The sequence below is a fragment of the Gopherus evgoodei genome, chromosome 6 (assembly GCF_007399415.2).
Source record: "Gopherus evgoodei ecotype Sinaloan lineage chromosome 6, rGopEvg1_v1.p, whole genome shotgun sequence".
NCBI classification, from domain to species: domain Eukaryota; kingdom Metazoa; phylum Chordata; order Testudines; family Testudinidae; genus Gopherus; species Gopherus evgoodei.
In genome coordinates, this window is record NC_044327.1 from 122,110,999 (window position 1) to 122,128,539 (window position 17,541).

At 42.2% G+C, this 17,541-nt stretch overlaps 1 protein-coding gene across 12 annotated transcripts in view; it reads right to left on the reverse strand.

The window, feature by feature from the left end:
• The window catches only part of CTIF (cap binding complex dependent translation initiation factor), a 357,428-nt gene that overhangs the window by 235,039 nt on the left and 104,848 nt on the right, over positions 1-17,541 (reverse strand). For 9 of the 12 annotated variants that reach the window (XR_004000880.1, XR_004000881.1, XR_004000884.1 and 6 more), the window contains 2 exons: positions 8,846-8,968; positions 329-402 (listed from right to left, as the gene is read on the reverse strand). Coding sequence is in view for 7 of the 12 variants with exons in the window: in XM_030566171.1 (XP_030422031.1) it covers positions 329-402; positions 8,846-8,968 (197 nt within the window). In the remaining 5 variants the exon portion in view is untranslated. The remainder of the gene's footprint in view (positions 1-328; positions 403-8,845; positions 8,969-17,541) is intronic. The other 3 variants (XM_030566175.1, XM_030566173.1, XM_030566172.1) reach the window with 1 other exon arrangement.

A 17,541-nucleotide genomic window follows, 5' to 3' on the forward strand; every position in this document is an offset into this window, starting at 1 on the left:
TCTTCACTGCTATTTTTATTCAAGCTGGCAGGGATATGCCTCCATAATGTGCAATCGCACCTCCAACTGTAGCACAGACGTAGCCTTAAACTAGTCCAATTAGTGCACCTTTGGTGTGCAAACAATCCCACCAACCTCCTCTAGCTTGAACTCCAGCAAAAACAAGGTGCACGTTATCTGCACTTAGGACGAAGGACTGGACTGGGGAGGAGGAGGCATGACAGTCTCCAAGTTGCAATTCTTGCATGTCTATAGAAGAGCTCTGAGGCGAGGGATAGAAGAGGTCATATTCCATCTGTCTTGTAGAAGGGCTTTTAAATGAGCTTACCTGAAGGAATCAAAGGTATTGGCTGCCCAGATATCTGTCCCCAACATGTCCAGGGAGTTGTCTTTGTTGCCATTCTAAAAAGGAGGGGAAAGAGTTGTTATTCTTGAGGCGTTGCAGTGAACTTCCCAACCCAACATATAACTCTGCCACTGAGTATTAGCAACACTCTTCATCTGAGTGAAATACAGACACTACAATGAACAGCATTTTGAGTGGGTCTCGCATTTCCCCAATTGCTTCTGAGACATGTTAGGCTTTCCCATTTTTAACCCGTTTTAAGAAGGTGATAAGTCTCAGGGACAAGTTTTCTCTGGGCCAATGAAAATTTGAATATGAAGTCTCATTGCACAATTTGAAGAGTTGGTAAATTAGGTGGAGCCGAAACCTGCCTCAATTACTCCAGGGAATTTGGTGTCAACTCAACCATGAGCAGCCAAATGGCTACTGGGAACGATCCAGGACTGAAGGGAACAAGGCAGAAACTGGGTGTTGTGGAGGGATAATGATTGGAAGGAGAAAGTGTTGACTTAGAATGCCAGGAGACTTCTCCTGATAAGGAGAGGGCTCTGGCTCTGACTCTGCTCTAGGTGTGATATCCCTCCTTCCTAAACCTTAGCTTGTAAGCCTTATTGGGTCTGTTAGGACTTGGCTTCACAAAGGAAACACAGTTTGCCAGGTTTAAGTCTTGCTGGCCAGTCAGCTCATCCCTCAGATTTGGCCCTGACTGAATCAAATCCCTGAATTTTAAGGGGCTCCTTTTTGTAGCTGACTGTGAAGCAGTTTTAGCAGTCACAACAAGACAGTTGTCCTTATCTACAGAGTCACAAAAACACCAACATGACAGCATTTCACCAGGCGGAGTTATCTGATGAGACACCGGACACCTGTAAGGTTTACAGCTGTGATAATTACTGCTCGAGATCTGACAGGAACACCATTTCTTCTGGCTCAGCACAATATCAGATCATGAGATATCACCATACCACGTAACTCACACAATAATTGTGCCATTACCATACATCACCACTGCAGACTAGAAGTGCTTGGGTGCCCAACTCCATAATGTACAAAAAATTAGAATTATGGAGGGATGGGAGGGGGAGGTCTGATAGCACTAGCCTGAAGACTTTGGAAGTACAGGGCCTAGCTAGCTCCCACACAAACCATTCAAAGACGTCACGCTTACAGTTTACTAAAACATTCTTTAGTTCTTTCCAAAGGCACTACCCTTTGAGCAACAAGCTCCTGGCTAAGGGAGATGAATGCTTTGTCCTTTTGTTTCATAGTCCCAGATTACCCTGTCATAAACGTGCAGTTTCTGTCCACCTTCCTCATCAACATGCATCGGGTGAAGGACCTCGGAGGAATGCAAAGCCCCTCTGTTATCTCCAGCAAAGCTGCTTACCTTGAGCCCATAGCAAACTCACTGTCAACACTTGCACTTAATAATCATCTGACTACTGCAGCCCCACTAAGATATGAACCTAATCACATAAATGGTTTGAAAGCAAATATGCTGTAGGTCAGCACACAACATTTCATCCTCCCTGATATATATCAAACCACTTGTGTTGAAAACATATGGGGGAAACCCAAGTGTTTTAAGAAAACAAAGTCAAACCGAGCTCCTTGGATTTTCTTTTCCAAGTGAAATGGTACTAGGAGAAAGTGTTGGCTTGACAGCTCTGGAGTCTTTAATCTTCTGTTTGTCCACAAATGGTTGCAACATATGTAACATCAGCATAAGTAAGAGTTCTCTGTACTGCCCTAACATTCCTCAACCATACAGTGTAACCACTATATAGCCATCAAATGGTAATAACTTTCATTCACTCACCACCAACCTGAGTAGGATTTGAACCAGCAGCCAATGGCTGCATAGAGATATAAGTCCCTTGAGCCAACCAGTCTGTGAAACCTAACAGGTCTCAATCTTCACCTCCTTGTCCCACTAAGGTTGTTAGGTTTTCTGAATTAAAGGCCTACTGCAAAACGTAAGTGTAATGAAGTCAAACATTTTTTACATTTATCCCTGTAAACATCCCATGAATCTACTGTAATAACATGTCTCCTCTTTCCCTGGAGTAAACAGGAAAACAATGCAATATAATCAGATGTGAATCATTGAAAACTCATGATAAAGCAGCACAGAGACTAGAATAAGGAGGGTTTTTGGTGTCCAAAATCTTTACTGAATTAAGAGCAAAGTGAGAAGAATGGAATGGTAAGTCACATAAAATGAACAAGTTAAATACTTACAAGGTGCTTCTCATCTTCAAAACCCTCTGCTAGCATCCATCTATCCATCTCCCTACACCCCCCTGCTATGTAAGTGTTACTCCCATTTTAAGATGAAGGAAACTGAGGAAGAGAGGTTAATTGACCTGCCTGGGCCCCTCAGAGAATCAGTGGCCAAACTGGAACTAGATTATGTTCCTAGCTCCCAATTCTGTACTCAGACCACTAGACTGACTCATGGGATCAGCTTGTAAATACATTATAGGAGGGTCTGGTAGCAACACGCAATATTAAGGTTGTCTGATGCTTCTGACAAAACCCTGTTGCTTTCAGTTTAATATAGCACTTGGGCTGAAATTTTATGTGCTGGGTAGCTCCTTGGGGCTGATTTTTTTTTTCAGCTACAAAGATTCAGTCATTTCAGAGAATGAGTTTAGAGAAAAATAAGTAGTTTTACCAATGTTAAAAAATTCTGGTGACTTTTTCTTTGAGAAGCTCTAGGACCCCCAGGCTTTGGAGTAAGGAACTGAATTGGCTGGCGGGTGGCCTTTGCATCAGACATCTGCCTTCTGCCATCCCTGTGAAAATCCACCCAAATTTCGCCAATTTATAATCCTTTGAAAAGTCACAGTTCACATATGCTCAGTAGAGATCAACTAGCGTTGTGCAGCAGAATTCTTCAAAGATTTGGTGCGCACCGCGCATGTTCCAGCCGAGAGTTACAGGAGGCTGAGCAGGACTTGCCCTGCAACTGCAGATCTGGGCCATGCCGGATCCAGAGCTGGGCACCTGACACTGAGCACAAGAGAGCCTGTCTCCCTTGTGCTCTCAATGTCTGCCCCTCTGCTGGGGCCAGGAAGAGTGGAAAAGGGAGCTGCATAATTCGAATGCAGAAGGGAGAAGAGCCAAACCTGGGAAGTGAGGGGAATAAATCAGAATAAGGAGCCATTGGGGGGGGGGCTGACACTGGAGGCTGGTGGGGACCAGGGTAGGAGACATCTGGAATTGCGAATTAGGGTGGGGAGAGATAGGGGACTGACTGGGAGCCAGAAGGGGGGCAGAGGAGAGTGGGACTCAGTGGGAGGAGACTGTGAACGGTTTGGCAAAGAGAATGGGATTGGGAGCTGGAAGAGGGAAATTGGATGAGCAGTCGGGCAAGGAGAGGGGGAACCAGCGAGGAGGTGGGCAGGAGGTGCGTGAGTAGGACTGATCTGATGAGGAGACAGAGTGCCACGGATGGTGGGATGACTGGGACTAATTGGGCAAACAGACAGCAACAAGCAACCTGGGAGGCGTCTGACATTTTAGTTGGTACTGACTTCACTAGTGCTTTTTATGTAGCCTGTTGTAAAACTGGGCAAATATCTAGATGGGTTTATGTAACCCCTGGAAGACCTCTGTGTACCCTCAGGGGCACACGTACCCCTGGCCGAGAACCATTGCTTTATGCCACCTCCAAGTACCAGGTCCCATCTCCAGCTGTGGTCATTGTTTCAGAGGAAGGAGACAACAAAACAAAACAAAAACACACTGGGAGTTGGGGAGGATCCCTTCCATAGCCCATTATCAGTGTCCTGAGCTATTCGGTTACCCAGTTTTCTAATTAAAGTTACATGGATTAATCGATAATAAACTGTGCGCCATTTCAGTCACTCACTTCAATGTATATGTCCCTCCAAACTTTATTTCAAGTCAACTTTTTAAATAGATTTAAATCACAATTTAAAAGCCATGGTGTTCAGTTGTGAAGTCTGGGTGAACTGAAGGACCAGCGAGGTAGCATATATGTAAGCCTATACAAGGCATAGCTGTGGACACTGAAACGCTCTCTGTATGGTCCTGAAACTCAGTTATCAAGGAGGCTGGTTCTCAAATCCTGATGCAAAAGGTATTTTAAAATAGTTCCCTGGGATGGCAATTATAATTATAATCAGCTTTAAACTTCAAGATCCCAATGACCCAACCCATGGGTTTAAATAATCATTTGTATTCAAGTGGAGCTGGAATAGTACTCTCAAAAATTAATTGACCCATTAACAGTGATGAATGAAAGACAGAATGATGAGAGCATTATAAATGCTTAGACAGATTAAGGAGATTTGATCAAACAGACACTACACACATTATGGGACTAGGCACATTAGGGACTCAAAATACTGTGTGCACAAATGCAGGTGGACAAAATCTACATCAATGGTGTGTCTAACGTGTGTGCAGTCACAGCACATGTGCCCACATAACCATAGTGATGGCACAAGCAAATGACCAGCTACGGGTCTGACTATTTACACCTACAATTGCAGTAAATTCTCCCAAATAAATGAGACATTTAAATGCCCACAAAGTGGATTTTGAAAATCTGCCCGTTTATGAGACAAACTTTTCCATCATTCTTCCCCTTCCATTCCTTAGCAAATCAATCTGAATACAGAATGCTTTTTGTTACATTAGTGTCAGAGTAGATAATCAACATTTATCTTTTTTTTATAATCAGATTTTAAAATTTTATTTAGATATATTTTCTTTTAAAAAATTAGTATGAAATTATGATAATCTGCGTCAAAGGCCAAAACTTACTATGATCTATTAAATCATTTAAATTATCTAAAATAATATTATTAAGCAGTACATAAGAATGGCCATAATGGACAAGACCAATGGTCCATCTAGCCCAGTATCCTGTCTTCCAACAGCGGCCAGTGCCAGGTGCCCCAGAGGGAATGAACAGAACAGGGAAGTTATTGAGTCATCCAGCTCATGTCATCCAGTCCCAGCTACTTGCAGTCAGAGGTTTAGAGACATCTGAACTATGGGGTTGTGTCTCTAATGATCTTGGCTAATAGCCATGGATGGATCTATTCTCCATGAACTTATCTAAATCTTTTTTTAACTCAGTTCTATTTTTGGCCTTCACAACATTCCCTGGCAACCAGTTCCACCAGTTGACTGAGCACTGTGTGAAGAAATACATCCTTTTGTTTGTTTAAAACCTGCTGCCTATTAATTTCATTGGGTGACTGTTGGTTATGTCGTTATAGGAAGGGATAAATAACACTTCCCTATTCACTCTCTCCACACCATTAATGATTTTATAGGGCTCTATCATATCCCCCCTAAGTCATCTCTTTTCTATAGAAGAACATAAGAATGGCCATACTGGGTCAGACCAAAGGTCCATCTAGCCCTGTATCCTGTCTTTCGAGAGTGGCCAATGCTAGGTGTCCCAGAAGGAATGAACAGAACACACAATCATCAAGTGACCCATCCCCTGCCATCCACTCCCAGCCTCTGGAAACAGAGGCTAGGGATACTATCCATGCATATCTTGGCTAATAGCCATTGATGGACCTATTCTAAGCTAAACGGTCGCAGTTTTTTTTATTTCTCCTCATATGGAAGATGTGCCATACCCCTCAATCATTTTAATTGTCCTTCTCTGTACCTTTTCGAATTCTAAAACATCTTTTTTGAGATGGAGGGGACCAGAATAGCTGCACTATTCAAGGCTGGGTGTACCATGGAGTTATACAATGGCATAATATTTTCTGTCTTATTATCTATCCCTTTCCTAATGATTCCCAACATTCTGTTAGCTTTTTTTACTGCCACTGCACATTGGATATTTTCAGAGAGCTATCCATGATCCTCCAAAATCTCTTTCTTGAGTGGTAACAGCTAATTTAGACCCATCATTTGTGTGCATAGTTGCGATTGCACTTATCAACACTGAATTTCATCTGCCATTTTGTTGCCCAGTCATCCAGTTTTGTGACTTCCCTTTCTAACTTTTGGCAGTCAGCTTTTGTCTTAATGATCTCAAGTAATTTTGTATCATCTGCAAACTTTGACACCTCACAGTTCACCCCCTTTTCCATTACATGTATCTGACAAAGTGGGTATTCACCCACAAAAGCTCATGCTCCAATACGTCTGTTAGTCTTTAAGGTACCACAGGACTCTCTGTTGCTTTTTACAAATTCAGACTAACACGGCTACCCCTCTGATACTTGACTCCTTTTCCAGATCACTTATGAATATGTCGAACAGCACTGGCCCTAGCATAGATCCTTCCAGGACCTCTCTAATGACCTCTCTGCACTGTGAAAGCTGATCATTTACTCCTACCCTTTATTTCCTATCTTTTAACCAGTTACTGATCCATGAGAGGGCCTTCCCTCTTATCCCATGAATTCTTACTTTGCTTAAGAGCTTTTAGTGAGGGACCTTATCAAAGGCTTTCTGAAAGTTCAAGTACACTATATCCACTGGATCCCCTTTCTCCACATGCTTGTTGAGTCCCCTCAAAGAATTCTAATGGATTGGTGAGGCATGATTCCCCTCTACAACAGTCATGTTGACTGTTCCCCAACACATTGTGTTCGTCTATGTGTCCGATCATTCTGTTCTTTACAATAGTTTCAAACTAATTTTTACTGAAATTAGGCTTACTGACCCGTAATTGCCAGGTTTGCCTCTGGAGTCCTTTTAAAAAAAATTGGCATCACATTAGCTATCCTCCAGTCATCTGGTAGAGAGGCTGATTTAAGGGATAGATTACATACCCCAGTGAGTAGTTCTGCAATTTCATATTTGAGTTTCTTCAGAACTCTTGGGTAAATAACATTACTGTTTTATCAATCTGCTGCAAAACCTCCTCTATTGACACTTCAATCTGGGATAGTCCCTCAGATCTGTCACCTAAAAAGAATGGCTCAGGCATAGGAATCTCCCTCACATCCTCTGAAGTAAAGACCGATGCAAACAGTTTGTTTAGCTTCTCCACAACAGCCTTGTTTGCTGCCACAGTTTTAACAAAAGCCAAACCATTGAAGTCACTGGTTAAACACCTGGAACCAGTTTGTTGAAGTGCTAACCCAGCTATGACTGCCTTTTGCATGTACAAAGAGAATATATTTTTTTAATTTCAGTTTATTCATCTAGTTCAGTTCAGTGACTATATTTCATTCAAAGTTAAGAAATCGATTGGGTTTGGAAAACACAGGAAAGCTTGTTTTCCTCTTCTAATCTATGAATAAAAATTAGTTGTGAGGATGAGATGTACTAGTTCTAAAGACTGAAGGACTTCAGGACCTATTCACTAACTACAGAGAATACTTCCTTTGTTTAATAAATCAGTTGGTTTAATGTATTCAGCAAATTTTAAAATGTTTTTGTGTACTTTAATTGAATTACAATTTCCAGCCAAAGAGAGCTTGACACAAATCATGAGTAAAATCTAATAAGTAAGAATTGCACTATTCACCATTTTCTAACATAATACAAATGCAAAAATTAAGAATGTGAATAAATACATACTAAGCTACATAACTGCTTAAATAAATGTGTATAAATATAGTGTATCATGGTTAGCAAAAAGCAGTACCAAATTTATCACCAAGGCTATATTTAGTTGGAAAATCAACTTTATTAATGGGTACCAATCAATGAGAATCAAACTTTCTTTAGGAAAATAACTGAAAAATACAAATGCAAACAAGACTAAAAATAATTATTTAAATCAAGGTTCTCAGCTTGCTGATTTAAATAACTTAGATTTAATCACAAAGAGTTAAATCAATCAATCATGATAAGTACTGCATATAAAATCACTGTACTTTCTATTATCATAAATAATGCAAACAATCGACCGAGCTTTGACCTTCCCAGTCACTTAAATACCGGGATTATCCTAGGTACCATGGTGAATTCTATGTGCATATCACATGGCAGGTTTCCCATGGATAAGAGCCTTCACCACACTGCCTCACCAGCTGTACCTTGGCAGCACACAATCAGCTGACAGCGCTCTCAGCTGCTGTAGGCCCCAAGACAGGAACTGAGCCTGGGACCAAAACAGTCTCTGTGCTGTGATGTTTAGACTAGTGGGTTGGTCGCACATTTTTGCTTTTAATGGTGATCTGCAAAAATCTTTTTTAAACCACTTCTATAATATCCCAAAACTAAAGCATTCCCAGATTTCAAGCACGAATTAATTCCCTCTCCCTCTAGACTAAACTGACCAGCAGCAAACTTATTTTCCTGCATTAAAGCACCCAATACTACTAAAAAGGCCTCTTGAAATGTAGACACCTCAGAGATGCATTCCAACCAGGCCTTTAGCAGTTAGGCCATGCATTATGCAGACAGGTTAAGTATTTGCGCGCGCGCGCGCATACACACACACACGTCATTAAAAGAATAAGCCCATGATTAACAGCAAGCGGAGCATATGATTCAGCGTTCTTCAATCAGCTTTCACCAAACACTACCAGTTTATACCTTGGTTGAATGACTGAACTGGCTGCTTCTCCCTTGGCTGTCAGACCTTGATCCAGACCCAGGCCTGGAGCCTGAACTAGGCCGGGATCCTGAACTCCCACTGCTGCTGTGATCCCACTCTTCCTAGAAACAACAAACAGCTTGCTTTAGTCAAGTGCAACTTAATTGCTATCCTAATGAAAAATGCCAGTTTAATATACTAAAGAGTTCGTGTAGTCTAAATCTTGCAGGCACGGCAGTAGGAGCCAAGAATTCTCAAGAATTTATGGCTCTGCCACCAGTTTACTCTGTTGCCTTAGGTACGTCACTTAATAGCTTTAGACCAAATTCTGCCTTTATTTATACACTGTGCAACCCAACCAACTACAATGGGGTTGCGTGATGTTTGAATCCAGGCAGGATGTGGCCCTTCATACCTCAGTTTCCCCATCGATAAAACCAGGATAATAATGCTTATGTTCCTTACTGTCTTGAGGACTAATTAACGTTTATTCAGCAACATGATGTACTGCGTCAGTGCTAAGTACCATTAATTACCAAAGGAAAAAAATATAAACTTGTGCAGTGCATTTTCTTCTCTCTCTGTTTATTTCTTAGGCAGTCAGACATCAGCTGTCCACACACCTTGAAAATATCTAGGCTCCGCCCTCCCAATATACTGAAAAACTGTCATTATTTTCTTCTGTAAAACAACTGTTCCAAATGTGCTGTCTTTATCCTCACTACACTTGCTATAATGGCAAAGAATTGGCAGGTTTCTGGAACTGTTGGGGGCAACAAGTGTCATTAGCAAACTAGAATAACTGATTTGACCAGACATATTTACCCAAAAAAGCCTGGAGAGGAATTTTTTTTCAGGGTGGTGGGAGAAGGGGAAAATATCTTTGGCACGCTCGTGACTTTGAAGGCTTCAAAAGGGTTGCTTTGAAAAGACCTTTGAAGTGGCAAATATGCAAAAAAAGATTATGTAGTGCAGAATGCTGACCTCCATTAAGGATTTTTAGAAATTGGAAAATAAAATGAGGCACTTGCACTAGAAAAAAGATGTAAGAGCTAACACGTTAAAGAGGGCTTTTGACATCTCACAAGTACTAACTGGGGCTTCTCAAGTCTTAGCTCACTGACATCCTATCATGAATTAAGAGACAGGACAGCCACCTTTACCTTTAAGAGCCAACTAGACACACTACCAGAGTGTGCTGTACACTGCTGCTTATACACATGGGTACAGGTTCCAGTCATTAACCTTTGGAACTCAGACCTGATTGATACATTTTTTAATATGGCACAACTATATCAATTAGGAGGGTGATATTTTAGCAATATAGTTATACCACCACAACCTCTAGTGTGGATGCTGTCATACTGGTATGCAGGTGTCTTACACTAGTCTAGTTCATTTCCCTTTTTATACAAGAATATGCACATTTATACAAGTGTGCCCACACTAAATGAGTATAGTTAAATGGATACAACTTTGGTGTGTAGACAAGTCCTTGGTTTTCTAGCCTATTTTAACAAGGCCTTCATAGCCTGTACCTGGAGAGTATGTTTGTTCTTTACTCATTAAATAAACAGTACTTTGCTTAAATGCTAGTACAATTTAGACTTGATTGCTGATGCTGGAAAGAAGAGCTGATTGCCCACCCTGAGAGAGGCAGAAGACTCAGCCCTTAGAAGAGAAAAGCAAACAAGCGAGATGAACCAGTCCTGAAGTTACAAGGAGATGGGTTAGGAGGGGCTGCGGTCTCCACCGATGACAGATGGGGATCTGTGGTGACACAGAGCGAGCCCTCGGACTTTCAAACACATTAATCCCCTTAGGTAACTAGATACTTCCTATGCACATGTCACTTGGGACTAGGGTGAGGAGACAGCAAGTGTGAAAAATCGGGAGGGGGGCAATAGGTGCCTATATAAGACAAAGCCCCAAATATCGGGACTGTCCCTGTAAAATCAGGACATCTGGTCACTCTACCTGGGATTTAGCTAATTTCTGTAGTTTGGGAGAAGGCTATTGGAAATGCCGCTGAGAAATAGTGAGGATGACACAATGCACAGTCAGGTAGCCAAGCTAGGATGGAATAAAGACATTTATGGAGCCAACTACCTGGGTACAGCAAGGTGGCAGCTGTGTGAAGTGGTGAGGGAGTATGAGGCATGCAGACATCTACAGAACTGAGAAGAATCTCATTTTTTCTCTGACAAAGAGACTGTGAGTAGAGCAGGGTGAACTTTTTCTACCAAAATTCTGCCCCCTCCCCCACAAAAATGCAGATTTGGATCAACCAAAATGTTTTGTGAATTTGTATCTATTTCACCAAACTGTTTCTGTAAAAAACCAAAAACACTTCCCCCTCAAAAAAAGACCCCAAAAACAGAAAAACACCCTGAAAAACAATTCTGGGAAAAAAATCAAAGCATTTCAGTTTGACATTTCCTATTGACATTGTGACTTTTTGTTTCAAAATTACCTTTAGATTTTCTTTAAAAAAATAAACGGGAAAAAACTTGAAATGGAAACAAAATGTTTCATTTGATCCAAAATAAAATTTTTTCCCCCATTTTTTGGACTTGGCAACAAACTGAACAATCCATTGTTCACACAACTCTTGCTGTGACAAGAGTCGTGGACTTCACTTCTATGTTCTAAGACAGGGGTCGGCAACCTTTCAGAAGTGGTGCGCCAAGTCTTCATTTATTCACTCTGATTTAAGGTTTTGTGTACCAGTAATACATTTTAATGTTTTTAGAAGGTCTCTATCTATGTCTATAATATATAGCTAAACTATTGTTGTATGTAGAGTAAATAAGGTTTTAAAAATGTCTAAGAAGCTTCATTTAAAATTAAATTAAAATGCAGAGGCCCCTGGACCTGAGTGCCACTGAAAATCAGCTCGCATGCCACCTTCAGGCATGTGTGCCATAGGCTGCCTACCCCTGTTCTAAGAACTATGTTCTAGGGATGGCATTGGGGGGCTGCGTTGTGAGCTGGTGGGGTGAATATCCAAGTGTGCACAAAAAGGAAGTTTACAATACGTTGAAACAGACAGATAACTAGGGAGGAGTATAAAAAAATTGCTCAAGCATTTAGGGGTGTAATCAGAAAGCCTAAAGCACAACTGGAGTTGCAGCTAGCAAGGGATGTGAAGGGTAACAAGAAGGGTTTCTACAGGTATGTTAGCAAAAATAGAAGGTCCGTGAAAGTGTGGGACCCTTACTGAATGGGGAAGGCAACCTAGTGACGGATGATATGGAAAAGGTGAAGTACTCAATGGTTTTTTGCCTCGGTCTTCAAAGACACAGTCAGCTCCCAGACTCTGCCCTGGGCAGCACAGGCTGGGGGGGGGGGGGAAGGTACGCAGCCCTCAGCGGTGTAACAACAGGTTAAAGACTATTTAGAAAAGCTGGACATGCACAAGTCCATTGGGCTGGATGCAATGCATTCAAGGGTACTGAAGGGGTTGGATGATGTGATTGCAGAGCCATTGGTCATTATCTCTGAAAACTCGTGGTGATCGAGGGAGGTCCCAGATGACTGGAAAAAGGCAAATATAGTGCCCATCTTTAAAAAAGAAACCCGGGAAGTACAGACTAGTCAGCCTCATCTCAGTTCCTGGAAAAATCATGGAGTAGGTCATCAAGGAAACCATTTTCAAGCACTTGGAGGAGAGGAGGTTGATCAGGAACAGTTAACATGAATTCACCAAGGGCAAGTCATGCCTGACCAACCTGACTGCCTTCTATAATGAGACAACTGGCTCTGTGGATATGGGGGAAGTGGTGGATGTGAAATACCTTGACTTAAGCAAAGCTTTTGATATGGTCTCCCACAGTATTTTTGCCAACAAGTTAAAGAAGTATGGATTGGATGAACGGACTATAAGGTGGATAGAAAGCTGGCTAGATCGTTGGGCTCAACAGGTAGTGATCAATGGCTCAATGTCTAGTTGGCAGCCGGTATCAAGCAGAGTGCTCCAGAGAGGTCAGTCCTGGGGACAGTTTTGTTCAACTTCTTCATTAATGAGCTGGACGATGGGATCAACTGCACCTTCAGCAAGTCCACGAATTATCCTAAACTAGGGGGAGAGGTAGATATGCTGGAGGGTAGCGATAGGGTCCAGAGTGACCTAGACAAATTGTAGGATTGGGCCAAAAGATCGGATAAGGTTCAACAAGGACAAGTGCAGAGTCCTGCACTTAGGATGGAAGAATCCCATGCTCTGCTACAGGCTGGGCACCAACTGGCTAAGTGGTAGTTCTGCAGAAAAGGACCTGCGGATTACAGTGGACGAGAATCCGGATATGAGTTAGCAGTGTGCCCTTTTTGTCAAGAAGGTTAACAGCATATTGGGTTGCATCAGTAGGAGCATTGCCAGCAGATCGAGGGAAGTGGTTATTCCCCTCTATTCGGAAATGTGCTTATTCTGGTATAAAAAGGGAAATGAGCTAGACTAGTGTAAGGGTATGTCTACACTACAGGATTATTCTGATTTTATATAAACCGGTTTTCTAAAACAGATTGTATAAAGTCGAGTGCACATGGCCACACTAAGCACATTAATCCGGTGAGGCCACATCTGGAGTACTATGTCCAGTTTTGGGCCCCCCACTACAGAAAGGATGTGGACAAAGTTGAGAGAGTCCTGCGGATGGCAATGAAAATGATTAGGAGGCTGGGGCACATGACTTACGAGGAGAGGCTGAGGGAACTGGGCTTATTTAGTCCACAGAAGAGAAGAGTGAGGGGAGATTTGATAGCAGCCTCCAACTACCTGAAGGGGAGTTCCAAAGAGGATGGAGCTCGGCTGCTCTCAGTGGTGGCAAATGACAGAACAAGGAACAATGGTCTCAAGTTGCAGTGGGAGAGGTCTAGCTTGGCTATTAGGAAACACTATTTCACTAGGAGGGTGGTGAAGCACCGGAATGGGTTACCTAGGGAGGTGATGGAGTCTCCATCCTTAGAATTTTTTAAGGCCCGGCTTGACAAAGCCCTGGATGGGATGATTTAGTTGGGGTTGGTCTTGCTTTGAGCAGGGGGTTGGACTAGATGACCTCCTGAGGTCTCTTCCAACCCTCATATTCTATGAGTCTGTGACTGAGGCTACAGCATCCTAAGGCTAAGGCTGCAGGTGAGAACATGATCTTTTAGGTCTACACCTGCAGTTAGACAAGTGCCAAAGAGAGGAAATCTACATTCCATTAGCAATGGCTTTAGAAGTCTTTAAAAACCATGGATTGCACAGGTGGCAATCCTACTGATGTTTGTGGGGTCACATTCTGGGATAACTTCAGCAAACCAGGAAGTATATGCAGGATATCACAGACAAGAAAAAGAATTCTCTTTCCCACCCCCCACAGCATGGGAGTGGAGATATTCAGCATATAAAGCTGAGCTTAACCCAATTTTCACTATTAATGAGCTGCTGATGTTCTAATAAAACACCAGTTTTTGAATACCAGTTTTACAAAACAAAAAATAAGACACAAATACACATCGAAGTGCTGGAGGGAATGCCATAAAGAGAAACTTTTATTAAATTATATTATTGTGTATTTGGTATCCCCCAAATATCTATCACTATGTTGTTAGGAAAATGTCCAGATTGAATTTTTGTGACTGCAGCCAATTAAACAAGGTATTTCTGCAAGTGACTAACTTTACGCACATGAATAGTCCCCCTGACGTCAATGCCTAAAGTTAGGCATACACCCAGGTACCTTGCCAAACTGAAGCCTGTGGCTACCTAAATAAATACCAGCTATAGAAATGTGATTGACCAAAATAAAAGAATTAAGAGAAATGGAGGGACGTATTGCCTATATTAAATTAACATCTGAATTATGGGAGGAAATATGGGCCAAATGCAATGAACTAATAAGACAAATAATAAATATAAAAATAATTGCTTTAACTTTTACTAAATCAATTTGTCTACTAACTGTGACTCCTATAAATCTTATCTCTGCTGTATGCATATGTAATATGTAAGGATAAGAACTAACTTCAATTTATTCTCTACGTGGGGGTTAAAGGACAAGCTGTGTCATCACAAAACCTCATGAATGATCCTGGCAGCAAGAAGGTGTGAACGCTGAAAGAATACACAAATAAAGTTACTAAAAAAAAAAAAAAATACTCTAATTGGACCCTCAAAATAAAAAAAAGGGTTCAGCAGCGATCAGATAAAGCAGACTTCACTGCAAGTTTCATAGATCTTAAGGCTAGACGGGACCATTAGATCTAGTCTGACTGCCTGTACCACACAAGGCCGCAATTCCACCCAAATACCCCTTTGTTGAGCCCCAAGATTTAGGCCAAAGCATTTCAGCCCTCAGGAAATTAAACTGTTGTGAGCTACAGGCAGAGATCAGGCGAGAACGAGGTGCCAGCAGTGCCCAAAGCCCCTGCAGTGGCAGGGAACTGATTAACTGGGAGCTGCCCAGATGATCCTAGCAGGCAGTCTACATCCCAAGCTGCAGAGGAAGTCAGATACCTCCCCCCACCCCTCCCCCCCAAAAAATCCACCAGATCCCTGCCAATCTGACCAGGGGGGAAATTCCTTCCCAACCCCAAATCAATGATCATGGTGACCCTGAGCATGTGGGCAAGGCACACCAGCCAGGCACTCGAGACAGAGGATTCTTTGTACCACCTCAGAGCATTGGTCGCCCATAGCCAGGGTCCCATCTCCAGCTGTGACCAATCCCTGATGCAAAGAAAGAAAGAAACAAATGATGTCAGTGGAGTAAAGAATTCCTTCCTGACTCCTGCAGGCCGGCTGAAGTCAGACACCTCCCACTACTGATAAATGTAGGTTTGCACAATTTAGAGAAGCAGCTGAAGCCCTGAACCATACAGGATTTCTGTTATGAGGAAATTAATTTAATAATATGCATTAATCTCTTGACTGCAGGAAGGCTCTGCCACTAGCCCCGGAACATGATCACTGTGGCAAGGGTTCTCTGCTCCTTCTCCCTGTCTCACACCAAACTGATCTCAGGTGACATCTAAATCCATCCCTCCTTCCATGAATGATCCCTTGCTGTCTTACGCCAAAAGAAATTAAACCTTCTTCCAGCTTCCCAGCCTTCCCCCATATACAAAAAGAACTGCACCTCAAAGCCCTCACTCTCCCCACCTCTTTCTTTCAGCTGCCTCTCTAAATTGTGCAAACCTACACTTAGCAGGTTGGGAATGCATTGTGGGAGATGAGACACAACACCCACAAGGGACAATGGAGGTGGAGTGGCACTCAGTCCAGGCAGGAATCCTGACCTACAAAATAGCCTTGCAAGTCCCCAGTCTAATACACCCTGCAAGCCCCACAGAAATAACCAGGCCTGCGGGCACAAACACACTCTAAAAGGGCAGCTAGCTAACAGAACTTAACAGCAACATTATTGGCTTGAAACTCAGAAGCCTATCTGCATTTTCAGAAAGTCACCAAGCCCCACCTCACACCCGGACAGCACTGCAGAAGTCTCCCTATGGTTGATATTTCTTTGATGGTCACTATGCTTGCGAGAAGTATTAAGTGTGGCTTTTTATTTGCTACGGTAATAACAATAACTGCTCAGTCTTATATAGTGCATTCAACCAGTAGATCCCAAAGTGCTTCACAAAGGGTATCACTACCACCATTTTATAGATAGATTAATTAAGGCACAGAGCTGGGGAGATCAGAGTCCCCCAATAAGTCAGTGGCAGAAGCAGGACTGGAACCTGGGTCTCAAGAATCTCAATCTCAATCTGAGAACTGCAGCTAATGGGAGCTGCGGGGATTGTGCTTGCAGGCGAGAGCAGCACACAGAGCCTCCTCCTTTAATGTTGCCAGTGTAGACAAGCCCTCAGACTTCTGTTCTCAAGCTAGGGTCTTTGCTCAGCTTCCCTGCTGAGAGGCAAAGTCCATTAGTCCTTGGAGCTTGAATTGTTTCTCTGGATCCCTTGTTGATCTGGGTCAATTTCAACCAGTTGCTTAACAACTCTTCATTCCACCCATACAAGGAGGGGACACACACTTATATCTTTTAGTTTGCCGTGACAGCAAACTTAATTTCTTCCTCCTGCCACGGGGTAGCCATGCAACATACAGGGGAAACTGAGGCAGATATAGGAGGCTTTAAAAATATTACAAAAATTCCCACTTTGTTACACAGTTCCATTTCACAGACAAGGAAAGTAAGGCTCAGAGAGGCTGAGAGACATGCCCATGGCCTCACATAGTAGTCAGTGGCAGAGCCAGGATTATAACTCGTATCTAGGTTTGGAAGGATTAGATTTTTAGCAGTAAATGTCTGTAAGTGTCAGTTTCATTGTACACCCACACACTGATGAAAAAGTATTTCCCTCAACAATGGCTGAAATTTACTATAGGTAAAGAAAAATGCTGCTTGAGCACTACAGTTTGACTTAAGGATATTTATTTTGTATATTTTGACATGCGATGTGACAATATGTTTGAACAGAAACAAAGCTTTAGATCTTTGAATCTCAACATCTACTATCATTAAATAATTATTGTCTGGCTCCCCTATTGTCTGATCCCCCCATAATTTCCCACAACTGTAGATATTTAAATCAATAAAAATGCTTAAGAATAAATCGAATTCTGCTAACCCCATTCATAGTCTTGGTCTCTCATGCTTATTTCTCCCCTTACCTTTATAATCTAAAACTGGCTTCAGTATATCTC